At 41.2% G+C, this 22,808-nt stretch overlaps 1 protein-coding gene across 1 annotated transcript in view; it reads left to right on the plus strand.

Annotated features, from left to right (window-relative positions):
• The first annotated feature begins 202 nt into the window (after positions 1-202).
• LOC142497938 (urokinase plasminogen activator surface receptor-like) overlaps positions 203-22,808 on the plus strand; it is a 46,566-nt gene continuing 23,960 nt past the window's right edge. Inside the window, exons 1-4 of the mRNA XM_075606406.1 lie at positions 203-561; positions 1,110-1,226; positions 5,427-5,573; positions 9,255-9,404. Coding sequence (XP_075462521.1) covers positions 510-561; positions 1,110-1,226; positions 5,427-5,573; positions 9,255-9,404 — 466 coding nt within the window. The 5' untranslated portion in view covers positions 203-509. The remainder of the gene's footprint in view (positions 562-1,109; positions 1,227-5,426; positions 5,574-9,254; positions 9,405-22,808) is intronic.

Genomic DNA, 22,808 nt, shown 5'->3' on the forward strand with positions numbered 1-22,808 from the left:
GTGATAACGCAGAATATTACAACATATCCAAGCATAGCGCGGCAGAGGTTAAAATAACCCTCGCTCCCCATCTGTACATGTATCAAGATCATCATGAAGAGAAATAAGTGAAATATTTTTAAGGTTTTGTTTTAAACCTTTTTTACTTTGCAGAATATTTGGAATGGCATAATATCAATGACACTTAATGATTAGGAGTAATGTGGTGGCTTTATCTGAACTGCTCAGAGCAGCCACTGGGCCAGTGAGGCTGTGTTAGTATAACACGTACACTACATTTCCCAGAGGGTCATTTTGTCACCTTGCATGTACTGATCCAGCTGCCTTTTCCTGTTTGCTTTTTCAATTCCTGTTAACCATTACTGGATCAAAGGAGATCAAGAGATTACTGTTGGGTTATCCACATTGTCAAAGAGCAGCTAAATCCCCCTTGATCCCTACCACGGATTGCCCAGCCACGCAAGCAGGATACTATCAGAGATCAGTGTCCAACAAGTTTCTCTATCAATATGTTCTCCTTAAACCTGTATATCGTCGTGTTCTTGGCTCTAACCACTACAGGTAAGACGGCTTCTTCCTACTATAATAAGATATTTAATACATATCAAGAAATCATATACAGTAAATACTGTAATAGGCATCTGAATAATCTAACATTTCTAGATACAATGAAACAATGTAACACTAGGATCTAACTCTCTTTTACATGGATAGTAGCGACGTTCTATGTTACCGACCTGTGTGCAGAGCTTTCACCTTCTTAGATACAGTATGTCCCACTGTATCTGCACAACTTGCTTCTAAAGCAAAGCGTTTCAGTGTGTCAGTTAGAGGGATAAGGCAGAATGATCCCTGTATGATCCCGCAGCACCTAGCTGCTATGTGTCACAGTTATTACTGTATATGAACTTACAGTACCAGTGCAGTTGTGCTTCACACAGGGGAAGGATGTATTTTATAACAACCTACTATTTGTAAGTTGCAGATGTGAGAGATACTGTACACTGCATGCACAATGCTAAAGTCACAGAAAATATAAGGTCACTGCTGGATTTTTGGATGTAAATGATACTGTACATAGCTAAATAATCACTATTTTCACCTTCCAGCTAATGGCAGCAGGTGCCTTAAGTGCCTAAAGCGCAACGGTGACACATGTGAAGGAGAGTCCGTGTCCTGCAAGGGGGAGTCACAATGCTTTGTGATTTCTGAATATGTCAATATAGGTAAGTGCAAGTCTGTAACGGTGGGTGGTCCTGTGCTAAGGGAACGGGATTTGTAGGTTTAGGTCAAATGTCGCAGCCTTTTCTCTATCCTAAAAACTCCAAAGCAAACACCCCAACTGTAACTGATATATACAGTATATATATAGACATATGTCTCTGACGTTATACAATTTCACAAAAGTATCAAGTCCTTTTGTCCCCAGATGTATCCAATATGTGAAAGTATTCATGTATAGGATTAGTCATGTTCGGAGCTAGCTTGCTGATGGGGATGTACAGTACTGTACCCATGATTTTTGTTATTACATTGTGAGGTTACACGCGTGATTCTGTATTTTTTATTATTTCACTATACAGATGGAGCAGGAAATATTATTGTACTTGTTAATATAGGAAAAATACAGAAAATATTGTGTGCGTTAGCGACATAATGCACGTTACCATTAGTTTTAATAGAGACGCAGTATGTCGGGATAAATATTGCGTTCACATTAAAATATCCCATTCATTTACTGGTACTTGATGTCTGCTACATCTGCACATAAACCAGGACCGGCTTCAGCTGTGAATTGCTGATAACGAGAGGTGCAATAAGAGATAAGGAAATTATCAAAGAAAGAGGTGAGAGAAACAGATCCTTATAATTGCACTCCAACCCAATATACACATAACATATAACTATTAAACTAGGTATAAAGCAAAATAAATAAATGGTATACAATAAAGGCAAAGGGGCATAATCTAGTAGCATTCATAAAACGTCTCGCTGGGCATGTTATGTCGCCAATTTTGTCAGTGTAGTTATCACAGTATTCAGAAAGACTCTGAACCATGCGATAGCAAAATGATCAAAACTGACGATGAGCAGCGATGTGATCTCAGCCTCTCTCCAAAGTTCTCACTTGTGCGATGTGCAGCGGTGTACAGCGGTGTGTAGCGATGTGCAGCGATGTGCTGCGATGTGGGCCATCTGCATAGAGAGCTGCCTCTTCCTTCGCATATCCCGCCAGCAATCGCAGGGTTTTAATAACAATTTTAATGCTGGTTTACGTGAGCTGGGGGTCGCCGGAGCAGAACCGTGTTGTTTTCTGGTCCGGGGAACCCCTGCTTCCCGAGATACAGGCCCCGTTATGGGGTGCCGGCATCTCCTATGCTTTTAAAAATGTCACGTGACGCGGGACATTTCAATGCACAGTAGATACCGGCACCCCATAATGGGGCCTGTATCTCGGGAAGCAGGGGGTCCCCGGACCTGAAATCAACGCGGTTCTGCTCCGGAGACCCCCTGCTCACATACACTAGTATTAAAATTGTTATTAAAACAGCTTAATTACCTAAGTGGCTAGCCACAAAGCAATGAAGGGGTTTACTTCAATAGCCTGTTTATTGGGGCAGAGGGGTGTATGAAGGGGGTTGTAGCCCCAATGTGGGTGGTCAGGCCGCCGGCAGGGTTGCAGGAGGAGTTAACCCCTTCACTACCATACTTCTAGTATTTTGGTATAACAGTTTTTATCGTTTTGCGGTTTTTGTGTTATCAATACAATTATTCTGTGTAGTTGAGGCTTTTTAGTTCTTTTATTCTTGTGGTGTTTAGGTGCTTGTTTATTTCTTTAATTGTTGTGCATGATGATTTTTTTTTTAATATAAATTGTCCATTCACTGCTACAGTGGCTTATCATACCCATATTATATGGGTACTAAGTACCACTGTGCCAATCAATTGTTAGAAGGAGAGTATAGTGGGCCCAGGGTGGGTTGTTAGGCCTCCCTGGTGGATTAAGGTCGAGGGGGGGTTAACCCCTTAATTATAATGGCGGTTACAAATTGCTAAAGAGATTAAGGGGTTAGGGTCCATTAGATTGTATTTTTTATTGTACTCTTGTTGCCAACGGAGGACATGGACCTGGAGCATGGTGATGAGGATGCCCTTCATTATGGCAGGGGTAAGTAGAAGTTTTATTTACTGTATTTATGCAGGCTAATGTTTGATTTAGAATGGGCAAATGAGCTATTATCCATATCTGGCTAATAGTAATTTCCCCCATTATGGTACTGGATGTGTTGGGGGGGGGGGGGGGGGTTGTTGGGGGTTGGAGAGGAGGGTATTAGTGTTGTTGTTTTTAAAGTTTATTGTGGGTTTTGAGGATGGGTGAAGTTGGTATGTGGCCCTTGCTGGGTGTTTAAACCTACCGGGTCGGTAGCAGGAGGGGTTAACCCCTTCATTACCTTAACCCCTTCATTACCTTACCGCTAAGGTAATGACGGGGTTAACTCCACCCACAACACCCACCCCTCCCCCGCACAAGGACTTAAAACCTAAAGGTCAAATGCCACCTTCACCCACCCCCGCTAACCACAATAAACATGGGACCGGTAGTTAACCCATTTATTGCCTCATCGGTTAGCCGCTAATGTAATAAAGTTGCTTGTAAATGCGTTTTTATTTCACCGGATTCACGCCGGGGGTCTTCGATGTTGATATTAATGGGTATGAGCTCCGGAGACTCGCGATATCAATCCAATGCAGGAAAAATGCATTTTTTTCTCTAAGTCCATCTCTCACCGCCTTCTCACCTGATTCTCCCAAGCCTCCAGCCAACTTTTTTTGGCGAGCTGAATTTGAGAAACTCGCCATTCTAAACCATGATAACCAAATCGAGGCTACTAGAATTGCACGATTTTCAGTAGCTGTCACTAAGGGACTTATCGTGGCATGCCTGAAGGCGTGTTTGGCAGAGAGCCAAAAATGGCGATAAAATGCTCTCGCCGCCCACTTATCAACGCTTTCTGAATTGTTGTATCATTTTTTGGCCAATGACTTCTCAAAAGCCTCTAAGTGGACTATCGAGGCTACTAGAATAGGCCCCAAAGTGTCCCTGTGAGTTTGTAGTGTAATATAAGCACAGTATTATAACTCAAACACTGCCACACGTCCCCTCTGCTAGCAGCACAGAGATAATAGATGGTTGTAATGAGGGTGGGGAAGTCACATGAGATCCCTAAAGAGTTCCAGTAAATATAAGGCAAAGTAGCTGCCAGACGTCATACTGTAAATATCCAACCAAAATCAGAATGTAAAAAGCCCTTCCCTCCTAATACAGTATGCTGAGGGGAACCAGCCTAATCCTGTGTATCTCATTCCCTCACCTCTGTGTATTTCTGTATATAGAAACACAGACTGTGACCGCAGATAATAACCCACCGGCCCTGCACCGAGTCAGCCCATGTTCCTAACCGCTGTTAAACCTCACACCCTATTTGAACATTACACATATCATATAATCTATCTAATTTATTATGGAATGACTGGGCTATTCACAGATTTGGTGTGTCATTTGGTGTGTCATTCCACCCTGGCTGTTTGCACCATTTAGTCCCCTAGTACTCCATTAATACATTTGAGTAGGAGTATTTATGTATGTGAGGTGACTTTGGTGTATTTGTCATTTGATTTAATTTATTTTTAACATTTTTACATACACATTCGGTAATATATGTTTTAAGTAAATAAATAAAAGTTATATCTTATACTGTACTAGTGGTGTGCATTTAAGTGAATTCTTTTTGGGTACAATCATTTTGTATCTCCCCTTTTTTTCACTGATACATTTTCATTATATGTATCAATTACATAAAGTCTTGTCAACTTTTTTCTAGTGTTTCCATGTTCCCATAACCCCCTCCTTTGCCTCAGAGTCCAGCAATGCATCACATTCCCCTTCTCTGGTAACATGGTATTTTCGGTATGAACTGGAGACTTGTCTCACATTCTCACAAACAGTTCTATACGTCATATGAGTGACTTATGAGTATAGAAAGGTGTGGGACATACAGGTGAACTTAAAATGCTGCTATGCAATATTTTCTCTATCATAACCACTCCAAAGCAAACACCCCAACTGTAACTGATGATAAATACAGGGGAACTTATAACGCTACTCATCAATTTGCTTGTATTATTTCATCTCTTCAAAAATGCAGCATGTATGTAGTTGGGTTAATCTATGTTATTCTGAAGCTGATTAAATGTGAGAGAAATACTCAAATGTAGATGACACTTTGAGCGTATTTTGATTTATACAGTATATGGTGGAATAGTTGAATTTGTAGATCATTTGTAGATATTTTTCCAATGCAGCCCAGATCTCTTCAGCAATTAATATGAACATTGACTTCTCATTTACTAAATTATTCTCACAGGTGGACAAGAATTCCGTTCAATTGCTAAGGGTTGTGCGGGAGAAATACCGTGTGACTCTTCAGGATATGTAAAAAACAAATTGACACTTATACGTGACAATGTCAAATGCTGCTCTGGGGATAATTGCAACACCAATAACTATGACAGTAAGTGCACTGAATATTTATAGGAATGTAATAAAAAATCCAAATGAATCAAAAGCCTGTATGAAAAAAAGACTTTACCAAACTACTGCACTCAATATTGAATTAAAAAGATTTAAACAATTCTTATACAAGGAATATCCGTAGTGTTTAAAATTGATTATTTCTTAATTGTATTTGAAATATACAGAACTTTTCTCAACGACATATAAAACCATAGAAATATATCAAACAAAGTATCCCTTTATAAAGAATCCTGACTGTACCAACAATGTAGTATACCGCTATTCTTATAATGCTTATAGATCATATCATCTGCAGATGAATGATTATCCCAGGACAAGTCGTAAATACAGGTATCCCACAGTTGGGCAAATTGGAGCTGATATGTTGTAACTTGCTATATTTACCCAGGATGTGGGTCTGTGAATCTTGTGTCTCATGATTTAAGGGGAATTGAAGTCAGAGGGTATGTTGAACATGTTTTTAACAGGCCTATGAGAGATATAAATATGAAGAGAGATATTCAGATCCAAGGACAAACTTACTGCTGATAATGTTAGGTTTATTTGTACGGTATGTATAATGCTCAATCTTTAGTTTATTACATTTACCAAATAATTTAGGAAATATGCTAATAACTTGAAACAAACAGTGATAAAATTATCTACGTAAACATATTGAAACAAATGGCAACCTCGCACTCAAAAATACTTAAATCAGAAATAATTCAAAATAGTATATTTTACTCATAAAGATGAGTATAAAAGTGAAATTCTGTGCAATTCAAGTATACAGATAACAGAGCAATCAAACATAGTGTGAACATGAAGGACAAACGAATAACGAAAAATAAGGGGGACAAAAAGGAAATAAGAAAAAATAACACAATAATATTCACAAAAGTGTCAAGGGGGCAAAAGTTAACATTTCAGGGAGGAGTGGCTCAGTGAGCAAAGACATTGACTGGCACTGAGTTTGAAGCAGGGGAAACTGGTTCAATTCCCAGTGTCGGCTCCTTGTGAACTTGAGCAAGTCATTTTATCACCCTGTGCCTCAGGCACCAAAAAATAGATTGTAAGCTCCATGGGGCAGGGACCTGTGTCTGCAACAACAACAAAAAAATGTCTCTGTAAAGCGCTATGTAAAACTAGCAGCCCTTCTCTCCAGAGGACTCGCTTTTGCTTGACAGGGACTTAGCTCCAAATGTCCTGGAACTAAAATCGGCTTGAAAGCCCATCTGCGACCTCTACGTTCATTTTTGAGAACTTGGCCCCCAAAAGCTGGACATAGAAAATATTCTGGGTTGTTTTTTCTGAAGCCGGTGCTCTGCTATTCACGCAAGAGCATCTTTCTCCACATTCAAAAACCCAGTTACTGTTGTGGCGCTTGAGAATCTCCCGGCTGATTGGCTGAGAGGTTTCTTATAGTATTGTGGAGTTCATTCACAAAATACTACAACCAATCTCAGCGTGGGGACTTTCCTTCTAGCCAATCAGAGCGAAGCCGGTCCTGTGATGCCAGTTAAGCAGGGATTCTGAATCTGCCAACCTAGTCCCTGGTTATTCAGATGCCACCCACTGGGTCAGGCTCCTCCAGGTATGGTGGGGCAAATGGTAGTCCAGAAGACTTCCATTCATCCAATAACAGTCCCCTCACAACCTTATATAGGGTTGGAGCCCTCCAGAACCCCTATACCAGTTCTGAATGATCTGGGCATTAACTGGGTATGCCCCTTAACCTAGGGAATCCTCATATTTACAGGGACACTTTGCATCCCTATGCCCCATTTACCTTTCTGGGCTGTGCTTAAGCCGGGAACCCTAGCGGTGAGTCGCGCAAGCGTTTTCAAGAGGAGATATTGCCGGGATAATGGGCCTATATGTATCCGGGAATCAAGCATGATTCCCTGGTACATTTTTGGGGTTTCCAACAACTCTTGACCCCGACAACCTAGACTCATTCTGACAACACTTTCTCTGCAAAACCCCCATTGAAACTCATACCTTAGCAATCCCTGTTGGCTGGCATCTCTGGAAAGGCAAAAACATAAACATTCTTTATTGTCGCACAATTACATAGCATGCATGTAAACCAGTTAGGCTCAAGAGCTGACACTCTTACCCCCTCACTGTCACAGTGGGGACTCCTGGTCTCCCTGCACATTATCTATATTAGCCGTATTGGGCTTTATTATCCAGTTAGGTGGTGAGTGCCTTATTTGTTATACAACTATCTACGTGAACCTACACATTCCCTACAAAAATGGTTGGTGCTGCTGGAAATAGATTGTTCCTTGTCCAGAAAATGGTACCAAATAAGAAAAGGAACCAGTACAACCTCAAGGAACAAATGGGGGGAAGAAAATAAATATTTATATAGTGAAATCAGGTGACAAAACGTGATTGCAGGTCAAAAGGGGTAAGCTATACACTCACACGGAGTGCCGAGGCCTCAGGCACTGAATAAATTACCTGGATGTCTTTTTAGTACGTCTCTCTTATTTCTCCTCTCCAGAAAGATTTTCAGATGCAAAGAAATCAAGGCAGCCTGAGAGCGCCATATGAAAAAACATTTATAGAAGATTTCATTGGGGAAATTATATAAAGTGCTAGAGATGCACTGGGATACTCTGACAAACAATTATAACAAGAGAGGTCGTGGGAGCAAAATCTCCCAGTGATGCTACCCAGAGAATGTCCTTATAGTGTACACATAAAAATGGACACTCCCGGACAGTATAATGAGCCCGTAGAGATTATCCCCCATAGTCAATCATTTGCACTGATTCTAAAACATAAGCAGCCTTGGTGAACACCCAGGTGTATTCATGCACAACAGCTTTGTTGTTAAGGTAAGTCTGGTATGAGTCAGCAAAAATAAACGTTGTACAGTAACTGATGCTCAATAATACAGTGAGTATAAGCACAAGAGAAGACTCACTTACGCTAGTATGCTGTGCTCCTACAGAACGGGAATCAGCAGAGGAATGCAGAAATGAGGCGGTGCAGCTGCCTGGGGGAAAATGTGAACCGGACTGCTCTCTACTGCACAAAAAGATTTTAATGGCACATACAGTACAGTACAAACAGCAAGTGTCACCTATTATACATTTCACGTGGCTCCAAGAGAAGAGAAGCTGTGGAATAAGTAATAATAATAATAGCATGTTCTTGTATAGCGCTGCTAGTTGTACTCAGCGCTTCACAGAGACATTTTTGCAGGCACAGGTCCCTGCCCCGTGGAGCTTATAATCTAAGATTTTGGTGCCTGAGGCACAGGGAGATAAAGTGACTTGCCCTAGGTCACAAGGAGCCGACACTCGGGAATTGAACCAGGCTCCCCTGCTTCAAACTCTCAGTGCCAGACGGTGTCTTTACTCACTGAGCCACTCCAAATGCAGAGTTTTTATATGCATGCTTTTTCATTACATTTGTAGCCATTGCTGTACAGTTATTTAATATAAGGATGTGTGTGTGTGTGTGTGTGTGTGTGTGTGTGTGTGTGTGTGTGTGTGTGTGTGTGTGTGTGTGTGTGTGTGTGTGTGTGTGTGTGTGTGTGTGTGTGTGTGTGTGTGTGTGTGTGTGTGTGTGTGTGTGTGTGTGTGTGTGTGTGTGTGTGTGTGTGTGTGTGTGTGTGTGTATATAATAAAGAAATGTAACTGTTTCCCTCATTCATTCTTAGTGCCTCCTGATAATGGAAAGCCCAGTGGGAAGGTTTGCTCAGACTGCTTTAAGGGGAATAGCTTGGAGGAGTGTGTCAGCGACCAAACACGAGTGTGCAAACATAAAGAGGACAAATGTGTCACCTACATCGGAGAGTTTAAAGATCCAGGTAATTAGCACAGTCCTCAAAGGTGTATTAAGAAAGTGGGTGATGAGACCTTCCCTATACCTAATGTATATAACAGTAACTGATTTAATTGACTTATATGTAACATACTTAATCACACCTGGCACATACAATGGAATAGGCTGTTACTAGGTGTCAAGACTGAGCAGGGGATGAGGGAGATGAAGGGTTTTATCAGTAGGATGATATAAGAGGACACAGAAGGGCACCTGTATATGTAACCAGTGACACGGCAGCACAGGTAACTGCATCTTATTGCTAAATTAAAAACAAAAGATGACCCTAATTTTGACAGGGAAATTATAATCTTTACCACTAAATATATATATTCAGTGTTTAAAGTGTCATGAATAAAAACACTTTGTAGTTTGACAATAATCATGCTGACCCCCTTATTTCCGTTCTTAATTAGCTTCTCATGCGGAACATTGCCACAGCTGTACTGTATGTGTCTTCAGGCTGCAGTACGTTATGAGACAGTCTGTCCCACTGACCCGTTTAGTTCCTGCGTATTTACTATGTGTGTGATACACGGCCACGCACCTTCTGCCACCGGGGACATAACCAAGGAAAGACAGACCTGGGGGAGAGACGGTCTCACAGTCTGGGGGGGGCGCTGTGCATGGAGAGGTCTGGTTATTACTTAGAAAGGAAAGTAGACACAGGGTGGAAGCTGCAGGTTACTCTCACTGTTGGCTATATTTATATCTCTGATAGCAGGCAGATATCACACAATATAATCACATTTTCCCCAGTAACTTTGCTGTTGGGAGTCCTAACCTCCACCCAGGTCCCTAATGTACTTAGAGCAGAGTTGTCCCTGAGCTCCTTATTCAGGATCTGAGCTGCATGCTCCTCACCTCCCAGAAACTTCCACCTCCTACCAGACACCCCGAGGGAACAACTACAAGGTTCTCTGCATTATAGCAGCGTTGCTTTTCAGATATACTTCTCTTTTTTGTTGAAGGGCACATTGGGCCGTATAATCTAGAGTCCTAGACAGTGCTATTCCATAAATCATATTCCCGGCTAATTCCTTTGAATGAGATGTTTATATGTATGTTGGTGCCACATCCTGTATTATGGAATAGCACCACTTAATATATATGGGCCATCATCTTCTTATCCTTGCTTGGGTGAACTTTGTACTGTAGATGATCTCATTGTCTCTTCAATAAGATCATGTAGAGAAAAAATTGAATGAATAGGTAACTGAAACAAGGGAAATGTAATTTCATAAACAAATATAACACAGGGCCACAGGAATGAAAGTTGATAAATGACAACTCTGCAATTGTTACGTTATATTCTTAGATATTTTGTGTTACAAAAATTTCGTTTTATTGTTTCATGTTCCCCAATACAGTTACAGGTGTGAAATCAGGAGTCAAATGTAAGAATTGCAGTTAACAAACCTCTTGTATTTAACACCTATCCTAATTTTTGTTAAGGGAACATATTGCCAAATTAATGCACAAATATATGATGCTGGATATTCTTCATTATCTGATCAGAGAAATATGTTGTCTCTGCAGATGGAACAAAAGTGCAATTGTCCCAAAAAGGCTGCATGTCTCCCTCGATATGTAAGCATGGCTTTGGTCTAATGATTGGTTTTCAAGAAATATCCAGTTCTGGGATTCATTGTACCTAACTACAGAAAGAAGACAGCTCCCTCATTCAACAACAAATTACAATCATTAAATAATGATAGAGTAGTCAAGACGTATACATTTTATTTGGATTATTGATACATGGGGATTGGAATTATTGAAAATGATAACAATAAAAAGTAACCATTGTGAAGTAATGTTTATTATGGTCTCATTTGTATCGATCAAACAGAAAGCTTTGACAGAACTTGAGTTATTATATCCTAATCTTTTTATAGCAACCACAAAGTTAGTTAATAACTAAAGATTTAGATGGAGTTAAATTCACTTTGAAAGCAATACAAGTTCTTGCAGCCCCTTTTTCTCAGGGTAGATGGTGCTATTGGTTTCTCCAGCTGGAGAGGTGCTGCTTGTCAATGTTAGCGATGTCAGCGTTCCCTTCTGTGAGGTGCGTCCTGCGGTTTCAGCGTTGAGCCGAGAGGTACAGTAGTGATGTCACATTTCTGTGAGGAGATTTTTCAAACTCGAAGATCCCAGATCAGAAACTTGTGAACCGGGTTAACAATGTAACATGTTTAAGAAGGTGCGAGGGTAGGGCATCTTACAGGTTATCTCTGATGAAAATCTGAGCCAGTGTGACAGTCAGATAAGCCATGGGCTGAACTATGAGTGATAATAGTGAGAGGAGTATTGCACATCTGTCCAATGGTAATTTAGCTCGATTATAGATACTTGTTCATAGTAAAATGACACTTCAGTGATCTTGTAGAAAAAATACTACAAAATGTTATCAGTGAATACTTTATCTTAAAAAGAAAAAAGAAGGTGTGCGCTCCATAACACATAAAAGTGTGACCATTTAAAATACAAAGTTGGACAAGTAAATGCACTCACAAACAGTGAAGAATTAAAAGCTTTTTGGTGTGATATAATCTCCAGGCAACATCACCTGGACATCAGGGGTCTGCTCTATGGGAAACCCAGGTTTATGCCCAAATATATACATGACCAGAGACAGGGGTCCAGGGGCACTGGACGAAATGTCGCAGGGGTATCAGAAAATACCCTAACTCCATTCCATACCCCTTCAACAGAATCAAGAGGTGCCAGTTATTGAGACAGACCTAGCAAGAGACAAGGAATACTGCCTTCTTCACTGCACCGCAGGCAGCTGGACAACCTCTCTCTCGATCAGAAATGTTATTAGTGAATATTATATATATAATATACAGTATTTATGTATGTATATCTTTATTTATATGCCCACAGTGTACTCAGCACTTTACATAAGAGACAATTCAATTCAGGGAATTATAATACAAGACAATAAGTGCAACAATGTCAGAAAATAGGAAAGGAAATCCCTCCCCTGCAGAGCTCACAATCTAAGTGGGATTTTGAGGGACTGAGACAGCAGGTGAGGGAATATGTGCTGTAGATGGCAGTGCTTGGCCACATGGGTTGGTAGCAGAAACTGTGGGCGTGGGATATTAGCCATAAACACAGGCTATTGAAATGCTTCAAGGATGAGATATGCTGAAAGGTTTGTTTTAAAGGTGGGGAGAGAAGGTGCTTTGTGCATAGTGAGTGTGATGGAGTTCCACAGCTAAGGAGAAGTGAGGGAAAATAGTTCAAGGCTATAGGGGAGATAGTTATGGGTAGAGCCCAGGACACAAGCAGGGGCATAACGAGAAATCAAAGCTGATACAGTATGTAGGAAGGAGAAGATGAGTGGAGAGCCTGAAAGGTGAGGAGAACTTTGTAGGTGATCCAACATGTGATGGGATGCCATAAAATACTGTAGATTTACGTAGGAGATGAGCAAACTGTTTTGTGAAAAATTGAAATAATTCTATCAGTCAGTTTCTCTGTTAGCAGTATGCTACAATAATAAAGGCGGCAGAGGATAACGGCATGCATTAAGGGTTTAGTAGAAGATTGACAGAGGAAAGGCCAGATTTTGTCAATATTACAGTGGAAGAAGCAAAAAATGTTAGCCATTTAACTCCCTTAACAGGGCAGGAAACACAGATAACAGACCTTCTGCCCACAGGGATCTAGGCTTGTTCTCCAGAGGGTTTGGACAGGGAACGTTGGGGAACACAAATCCCGACACAGCAGAGAAGCCTGTAAAGAAATAGGGCAAAAGACTTTCTGGGAGCAGCAGGACTTAAACGCCTGCATCTTAAGCATCAGGAGAAATCGGAGACGACGGACCAGAACACAAGCAGATAAGACTGGCTAGCACCCTCTCTATCCACCTTTAAGACCCACCTTAAGACACACTTTCTTAAAGAAGCATATGAGGAGCACCGTGGCTAATAATATACACATGTTACATAAAGCTTTGCCCCCTGCAGACACACTTACCAGAATGCCCTCCTACTGTCTCTGTATGTTCTTCCTACCTACTAATTAGATTGTGAATACTTTGGAGCGTGGACTCCTCTAAGTAAATGTTACTTTTATGTCTGAAGCACTTATTCCCATGATCTGTTATTTGTATTATTTGTTATTTATATGATTAACACACAAATACTCAGAAAGCTCATATAAGCCCCCAAAATGACCACAATATATATATATATATATATATATATACAGCAGAGACTGCGACTATTCTAAAACAAACCAGTGGCAATCACCAAAAAGACCCAGGTACAGCCAGGTGCATTCTGAATACATGACTTAAACTTGCCTTAAACTAGCCCCAGCATTTCTGCATTGATTAATGGCCCATCAGATTAACCCCTGCTGTGTTAATCCTATGGGTCGTTAGTCAATGCAGAAATGCCTTAAACTTGCCTCAAACTAGTCCAGCACATACCCTGAATGTAACCCGGCTAGTTTAAAGCAAGCTTTAGGATAGTCGTATATACAGTAAATGCCATAAATGGAGTGCTACTGGACATGGCAATATATAATACAAACAAACACAAACAATGGTATTTGGGACACAGACTAAATTTTTAAAGCTTCCAGTGACTGAACTCCAGATCAGAACCAATGCTAACACCACCCTAACCCCTGTCACTAGTTTTAAATACCTGGGCATAAGGTTTGACTCCACCCTTAACATTCGGGATGCACATTGATACCCTGACAACCAAAACCTATGCCAAACTAGGGGTACTTAACAGGAACAAATCCTCCCTAAGTCTCCTTGTCAGAAAGCGTATTGCACAGCAGATGCTAATGCCAATTATCGACTATGGAGACATAGTATATGGCTCGGCACCCCAAACCCACCTTGGCAAACTTGACACCCTCTACAATTCAATTTGTTGTTTCGTTCTCCAATGCAACTACAACACACATCACTGCGAAATGCTCAAAGAACTAGATTGGTCATCATTCGAGTCTAGGCGCAAAGTTCACCTTTTCTGTCTTGCCTTCAAATACTTTCTGGGCAAGCTACCCACCTATCTGAATAAGCTTCTCACCCCTACCACATGCAGCACTTATCATCTGAGATCTGACTCCAAAAGACTGTTCATGGTCCTAAGGCTCAACAAAGTATCCGGCCGCTCCTCCTTCTCTTACCGTGCACCCCAAAACTGGAACAACCTACCGGAGACTCTCACATCACCACCAGTTTAAGTTGTTTCAAAACTAATGCTGTCTCACATTTTAATCTGGTCTGTAACTGTTACATAAGCCTATAATATACATCTTCTCTAACTGTGCATGCAATGTATTATATATAATGTATACCCTGTTCATTTATGTAACTGTATTTGTAACCATGTATTATTTGTCATATTAACTATGTCCAGGACATACTTGAAAACGAGAGGTAACTCTCAATGTATTACTTCTTGGTAAAATATTTTATAAATAAAATAAATTAAACAGAGCCCAGTGCTATATCCAATGGCAAAAATACACAGTGAAATACCTATATATCTCTTGAATAAAAGGGTAATTTAGTTTAACACTTTGGAGAAAAAACAGGTGTAAAAATTCACCAATGTAGGTGCTCAGAAGTGTGGTATGAGTTGCTGAGAGAGTATCCCTTCAAGATATATATAATGGGCATAGGGCAAAGCTGACCGGATGAGAGGATCTCTAACAATAATATGGCTCACCAAGAGCACTATAATGAAATATTGTGAGATTCACCCTGGTCCAGCTGTAGATGCCGTGCCCGTGGTAAGTATCCCGGCATGTAGCACCGCCAACCCTCGAACGACCCGTCCGTCGTGAGGGTGGTCTATGACCGGCGGTGTGTTGAATTCCTCTCTGCTCAGTCTCTGCTCCAGCAACCCGGCGTGCGACCAGAAACAGCAAGTAAGGGAGAACACCTCATGGAGAGGAAACACGCGATGCACCGCCGTGTATACAGAATGAATGCTGGTCAGCTGACTGTGAAAAAACTTTATTGCTACCAATGTAGAGCTAGCACACTTTGACGCGTTTCAGCCGAATGGCTTAGTTTAACACTTTGGCCAAAGCATTGTAAGCCTGTGTGTCCCTTCAAGGCATGACCATCATTCACAGGCCCTAACTCTGATTAAAATTCTTAATAACCTGTACAATACTGGCTAATGGCTAACCACTAAGGCAATGAATGGGTTAACCCCTCCCGCTACCCACCAATAGCCAAATACCCCCTTCACCCACCCCCGCTACCCACAATAAACACTAATACCACCTCCTCTTCCCTCACATGGGTGGGTCCTCAGGTGGTAAACGCGCGTGTATGTGGGCCCTCAGGTGCTCCCTGTTGGTGTATATGGACCCTTGGGTGGTCCCCGTGGGTGTTTGGGAGTAATCAGGTGGTCCCCTCAGGTGTCTTGGGGCCCTTGGGTGGTCCCCGTGGGTCCCCGCTGGCCTGTGGTACCAATCCTGTGGCCAAATATTTTTCCCCAATACATTGAAATAAATACACCCCCATCTCCCCCCCAACACATACAGTACAGTAATGGGCAAAATAACTATTAAACATACAGGACACCTGCAGGCTCCTATTGAACTCCCAAAATAACCACAACATATATATAAGCATATGAGTGTCACAGAGGAGTGCTACTGAGCATGGCGATATATATTTAAAACCAGAGACAGAACATGAAACACAGACAGAGCTCAGTGCACATCCAGTGAAACCTATATTTATTTATTTATTTATTTATAAAATATTTTAGCAGGAAGTAATACATTGAGAGTTACCTCTCGTTTTCAAGTATGGCCAAAATGTTAAACTAAAAGACCATTTTATTTAATAGATATCTATACATATATATTTTGGCACTGTACCTTGTATAGGTTTCACTGGATGTGCACTGAGCTCTGTCTGTGTTTCATGTTCTGTCTCTGGTTTTAAACAAAATAACTATTATCCAGATATGGATAATAGCTCATTTGCCCGTTATAAAATTAAACATTAGCCAGCCAGCATAAATAAAGTAAATAAGCCGTGTTACTTACCCCTGCCATCATGTAGGGCATCCTCGTCAGCATACTCCAGGTCATGTCCTCTGATATCAACAAGAATACATGAAAAAATACAATGTAATGGCCCCTAGCCCCTTAATCACCTTAGTTGTTAATAATGGCTATAGTATTTAAAGGGTTAACCGCTGCTACAAACCCAAGAGACCTATCCACCCACTCCGGGACTACTATACCCACTGTGTACCCATTGATTGGCATAGTAATACATCATACCCATATTATATTGGCATGATAAGTCACTATAGCAGCAAATGGTCATTCCTTTTTCAAGGAATATAGGGCCTTATTCAGAGAACATTCATAAAAAAAATCGCCAGGGATTTTCAAATGAATGTTTTTTGGGCGTTGCTATCACGGTATTCAGAAAGGCTCGAATACCTGTGATAGCAGAATGCCCAAACCTGGCGAGTTGCTGCCAGCGAGAGCCTCGAGCCTCTGCAAAGGCAAAAACCAGCGATTCATTTCTGCTGCAGAGAGAGCAGCTCTGAGAGAGCCACCTCTCCCAGCGGAAATGTCGCCCGAAAATTATTTATTTAAATATACATTCCTTTAATAGTGTAGAGGTGCAGGGGGTCTCCGGAGCTGAACCATGTTAGTTTTGTGTCCAGGGACCCCCTGCTTCCCGAGATACAGGCACCTTTATGGGGTGCCGGTATCTCCTATGTAAGGAAATGTCCCGGTCACGTGACGCGGGACATTTCAATGCAGAGGGATACCGGCACCCCATAATGGGGCCTGTATCTCGGGAAGCAGGGGGTCCCCGGACACAAAACTAACATGGTTCAGCTCCGGAGACCCCCTGCACCTCTACACTATTAAAGAAATGGATATTTAAATAAATATGTAAAAACACATCAATACACGCCCCCCACCCCCCCCCTCCCCCCTGCCCAAATCCATACAGTACAGTAATGGGCAAATTAACTATTATCCAGATATGGATAATATATTATTTGCCCATTATTAAACACTGCAGTCGCATACATAAATAAAATAAATAAATACAGTTATACTTACCACAACAGCAGGTCCCTCTGTCCTCCGTTGCCAGAAAGCATATATTGAAAAAAAATACATTCTAATGGTCCCTAACCCCTTAATCACCTACCCACCCTGACCCGTGAGGCCTAAGCACCCACCCCAGCCTGACTATACCCACCCTATACCCCTTGAGTAGTATAGTGGTACATCATACCCATATAATAATAATATGGGCATGATAAGCCTCTATAGCACTCAATGGGCACCCCAATAAAAATACAGTAATACACAAGACACACAGTAATAAAACCTAACTATACTCCCAAAAACACACTTCACTAAATAAAATCAGTAGCCAGCTAATCCAATCAATAGAAGCAATTACAACATCAACAATGAATTAATTAAACCATTACCCAATCAAACCAATTAATCCATAAAGCAACTCAAAATGAATAGTAACACTAACCAATGTAAACAATGAATTAATCCTACATTAATTAATGCAACCATTAAAAGACAAATAAATACATTCAAACTATCTCTGAAGTATCCATAAAACACATTAGCTAACATAATATAACTTTAAGTACAAGCGAACACCAATCGCAAACCTTTTAATACATTAACCATAAACAAACAATCACATCCACATCAATAACAAGCGAGAAATGCCCCCCAAATATTGGCATAATAATGTATTAATCTGTACCCGAAAGAGGTACAGATTAATATATTATCAGTCAATGTGCCTCCCCCAAAAAATCAAAAAACACACCCAAAAAATAGACCTGTAAAAAGAAACATTTACAAACATAGAATATCTTACTTACCATTAGAAGCGGTGCCCCTCCGACTCCCGGGGTAACAGGAAGCTCACGTACTGTACCTTGAAGGCCTCCAACAGCATCCGATGCCATCATCCATCAGGATCCGGCTCAGGTACCCCAAACTTCTTTTTTCTTTCTTTAATCACCGTCTTCTATCTTCATCTGTAACCATTTCTTGTTGTTCTTTATCTTCTTTCTTCATCTGTCAATCCATAAAACCCCATGTTAAATCCCAGCCGATGCTGTCTCGTCGGCTTCTTGGGCTCAAATGAGGCGTCACGGCCTTAAATATGGCTTGTGACGTCACATTTACCCTCACAATGGTTAACAGCCACCTGATTGGCTGTTAAAACCATGTGCAGACTAATTTTTTTTTTCTTTTTCTGTGACGTCACTTAAAGGGAATGATGGCAGCCAATCAGAATGGCTGTGCTTCATTTACCTTTAACATGACGTCAGTAAATCCAAGATGGCCGCTGTGTCACAAGGTATTTCAGCCAATCAGATCGTGGGGACCAATTCCATACCTGCTGTTGAGACTTACCTTGACATTGGTTAGTAGGCTTGGCATTATTTGATCAAAGGATGTAACCAAAAGTCTCCTTTGTCTTACAGATTTAGTTTGCACCATGTATATTTATTTCCCCATTTATTGATATCCCAGTGGGAGACGCGCAGGGATTCACTTTCTGTTTTTTCACCCTAATCAAAAAGCACGAAGGCCAAAAATACACAATAATAATATATATACAGGCATACCCCGCATTAACGTACGCAATGGGACCGGAGCATGTATGTAAAGTGAAAATGTACTTAAAGTGAAGCACTCCCTTTTTCCCACTTATTGATGCATGTACTGTACTGCAATCATCATATACGTGCATAACTGATGTAAATAACACATGTGTAACAAGCTCTATAATCTGCCCGCTTCGGTAAGGGCAGGGAGCCGGTATTGCTGTTCAGGACGTGCTGACAGGCGCATGCGCGAGCTGCCGTTTGCCTGTTGAGCGATGTGTAATTACTCGCCAGTGTACTTAAAGTGAGTGTCCTTAAACCAGGGTATGCCTGTACTTTCTTCATTCTTTGTAATCCAATGAAACCCCATGTCAAATCCAAAACAGATGTTGAATCGTCAGCATGTTAAGCTAAATTGATACGGAACAGGCCTTATATAAGGGTCCTTGCCCATTGACTGCTAATGTATTTATCTGTGCCCCTTTAGGGTATAGATAAATACAGTGGCAGACAATGCATTTTTTGGCCAAATTTTTTTGGCAAATGCTTGTTTTGAATTTATTGTTATGTTTTATATTTCTGTTTATTGTTTTGAGTTCATTGTTCATTGTTGTGTATTTTTGGGTCTGTTGATTTTTTTAAAGTTGCACATTGACTGCTATAGTGGCTTATCATGCCCATATTATGGGCATGATAATAAGTGGGTATCCCCATGCAATGTTTAAATGTCCCATGTCACGTGACCAGGATATTTAAACGCATAGGAGATACCGGCACCGCATAATGGAGCCTGTATCTCGGAAATCAGGGGGTCCCCGACCTGAAATCAATGTGGTTCTTCTCCAGAGACCACCTGCTCCGCACACTATTATTAAAACATTTTATTAATACAGTGCGATCGCCTGTGAGAGTTGTGCAGGGAGAGGCTGCTCTCTGTGCAGGGAGATCGCCTGTGAGAGTTGTGCAGGGAGAGGCTGCTCTCTCTGTGCAGGGAGATCGCCTGTGAGAGTTGTGCAGGGAGAGGCTGCTCTCTGTGCAGGGAGATCACCTGTAAGAGATGTGCAGGGAGATCGCCTGTAAGAGCTGTGCAGGGAGATGCAGCTCTCTCTGTGCAGGGAGATCGCCTGTGAGAGTTGTGCAGGGAGAGGCTGCTCTCTCTGTGCAGCTCTCTATGCAGCTGGACACGATCGCACGGGGAGAATTTTGAGAGAGGCTGAGATGAGATTTTCTGCTGTCCCGAGCGGTTTATGCATTTTCCTGCCGGACGGTTTGAGTTGGGTTCAGATTCTTTCTGAATACTGTGATATATCGTGATATACTGAATACCGTGATAATTCAAATTTCAATCCGTTCGGCGGGAACATGCCAAACCTTGCGAGATAGCAGCAAACTCATCGAAGATATTTGAATGAGGCCCATTGATTGTATTTTATTTAATTTTGTATTTATTTATTTTTAGGATTCCCATTGACTGGCAATGATTTTATCTATGCTCCTTTCAGGGTATAGATAAACACATTGACAATCAATGCATTGTTTGGCAAAAGTTTGTTTTTATAAACAATGTCATGTATTTTATTTGGTGGTTGTTTTTTTTGTAGGTTGCACATTTATTGCCATTGTGTCACTTCATGTCCATATTCTGGGCAAGGTTTACAACGGTGATAATCAATGGGTTTATTGGCAAATGTTTATTTTTTATATTTTGTAAAGTCTTTTATTTTGTTGTTGTTTTTTTTAGGTTGCCCCTTCATTGTCATAGGCATGGGCATGATTTACCACAGTCACAATCAATTGGTTTATTAGCTTTTAGCCACTTTTGGCTACTGGTGCTTTTGCCTATGTTGTGATAGGGGTAGAAGGTGTGGGGGATGGAGGTAGTTGCCCCATGGAGGGTGACAAGGCCTCCTGGGTGGGTAACAGGCAGAGTTAACCCCCTAATTACAATAATGATTAAGAACTGTTAAAGTAATTAAGGGGTTAGTTGTAAGTAGTTTGTTATTTTAATTTTAATGTGGCTGCCCACAGAAGACATGGAGGACAGCGATGAGGATGAGGGTGGCCTTCCTCCTTGCAGGGGAATAACAATTTTTATTTACTATATGCTGGTTGGGTAAGGTTTTATTTTTAATGGGCAAATGTGATATTATAGAGATCTGGATAATAGGGATTTTGCCCATTACTGTACTGTATTTGTTGGGGGGGGGGAGGGGTTATGGGTTGGTTGAGGGTAAAGGATGTGGGTAGTAGTGTGGCCATTCACGGCCATTGGGGTTATCTTTGCTCCCATTGAGTGCATAGTAATCATACTGTCAATCAATGGGTGTATTGGCTGTTGTATTGTATTTTAATGTTTATTGGGGATAGAGTGGGTAGGGGATAGGTGTAGTTGCCTTTAGCAGGGTGGTTAGGCTCCCACATGGCTAGTGGGAGGGGTACACCCTCATTACCTTAGCGGTAGTAACTGCAAAGGTAATGAAGGCGTTAATCCCTCCCGCAACCTTCCCAGTAGACATAACCACCAGCCCTGGGGCAACTACCCCTTCAACCTCCCGAACTCCCTCTACCCCCAACAAACTTTGTACTCTAGTTTAACCCCTTCATTACTTTAGCAGCTAGCTAGCAACGGTAATGAAGCTGTTCTTATTTTAATAGCACAGTATTGTAGCAGGAGGTCTCTGAAGCTGAGCCGCATTCATTTCAGCCTCGGGGAGCCCCTGCTTCCTGAGTTACAGGACCCGGTATGGGGTGCCGGTGATTGCCCTTATTATTAGTAAATAAGAAGTATCTAAAAACGTAATGTTCTGCGAAGCAAGTAGACCTTTGACAACAAATACATATCCAGAAGTATTTATCTTTGTGTATTTACATTTTGTCTCCTGCAGAAATAATTTATCATGCAAAACAGATCATATGTCTAAAATGTGAGCTTCACATGTTTAATATAAATACGCCCTATTAACTTATAAATATTAGCTTGAGATTTTAAATATCCCTGTTACTGCCAGTTGAGGAATCATTGCTTAGCACATCTGAAGATTAATGCTATCTCAGAAATACTAATAAGGTGAGTACTATATGAATACATGCTGCTCATGCAGTAATAATGTATGGCTGGTAATAGAGGTGTCTCAGCGGGTATTATCCAGTACCTCTGTCCCAGTGGAAGTCTCAATCTGCATAACAGGTCATTCTCCCGCACACAGCTGCTCCAGGGGACACAATGTTCCAATCTGAATAAGGGGGGGGGGGGGGATATCTTTATTGGGGAATTGATGTATCTTCTTTTTTGTGTACAAACAAACACACAACAAGAGATAGTGAGAAAGGAGGTAACAGGACCAACTCCTATAATAAACAGCCTTAGTGCAATCTTGTTATACTGTATCTGATAGCCACGTCCTGCTTATCTTTAATGCTTCAGTTTCAACATACAGGTGTACCCAGCTTTACCTTACTTACTGAGAACACAGATTATAGGCTAAAGCTTTAAAATTCTGGGCATTATTGAAATCCCTGCTCTCTGATTGGTAACAATTCCGGGCATTATTCATTCAGTAATGCCCGGAATGTTTGCAGCTTGCAATGTATTTATTTCCAATGTGTTTATTTCCAGCCAATCAGCTTTCAGAACAGCTCTGATACAGGGCAGGGGATTGGCCAAGAGGAAGGAACAGCTCCGAGACAGGGCAGGGGATTGATTAGGAAGAAGCTGTGTCCCCTCCCCCTCCCTCCGTGAACACAGCTGACAGACTTACAGTAGTTGA

This window comes from Ascaphus truei, chromosome 6 (assembly GCF_040206685.1).
Source record: "Ascaphus truei isolate aAscTru1 chromosome 6, aAscTru1.hap1, whole genome shotgun sequence".
Lineage (NCBI taxonomy): Eukaryota > Metazoa > Chordata > Amphibia > Anura > Ascaphidae > Ascaphus > Ascaphus truei.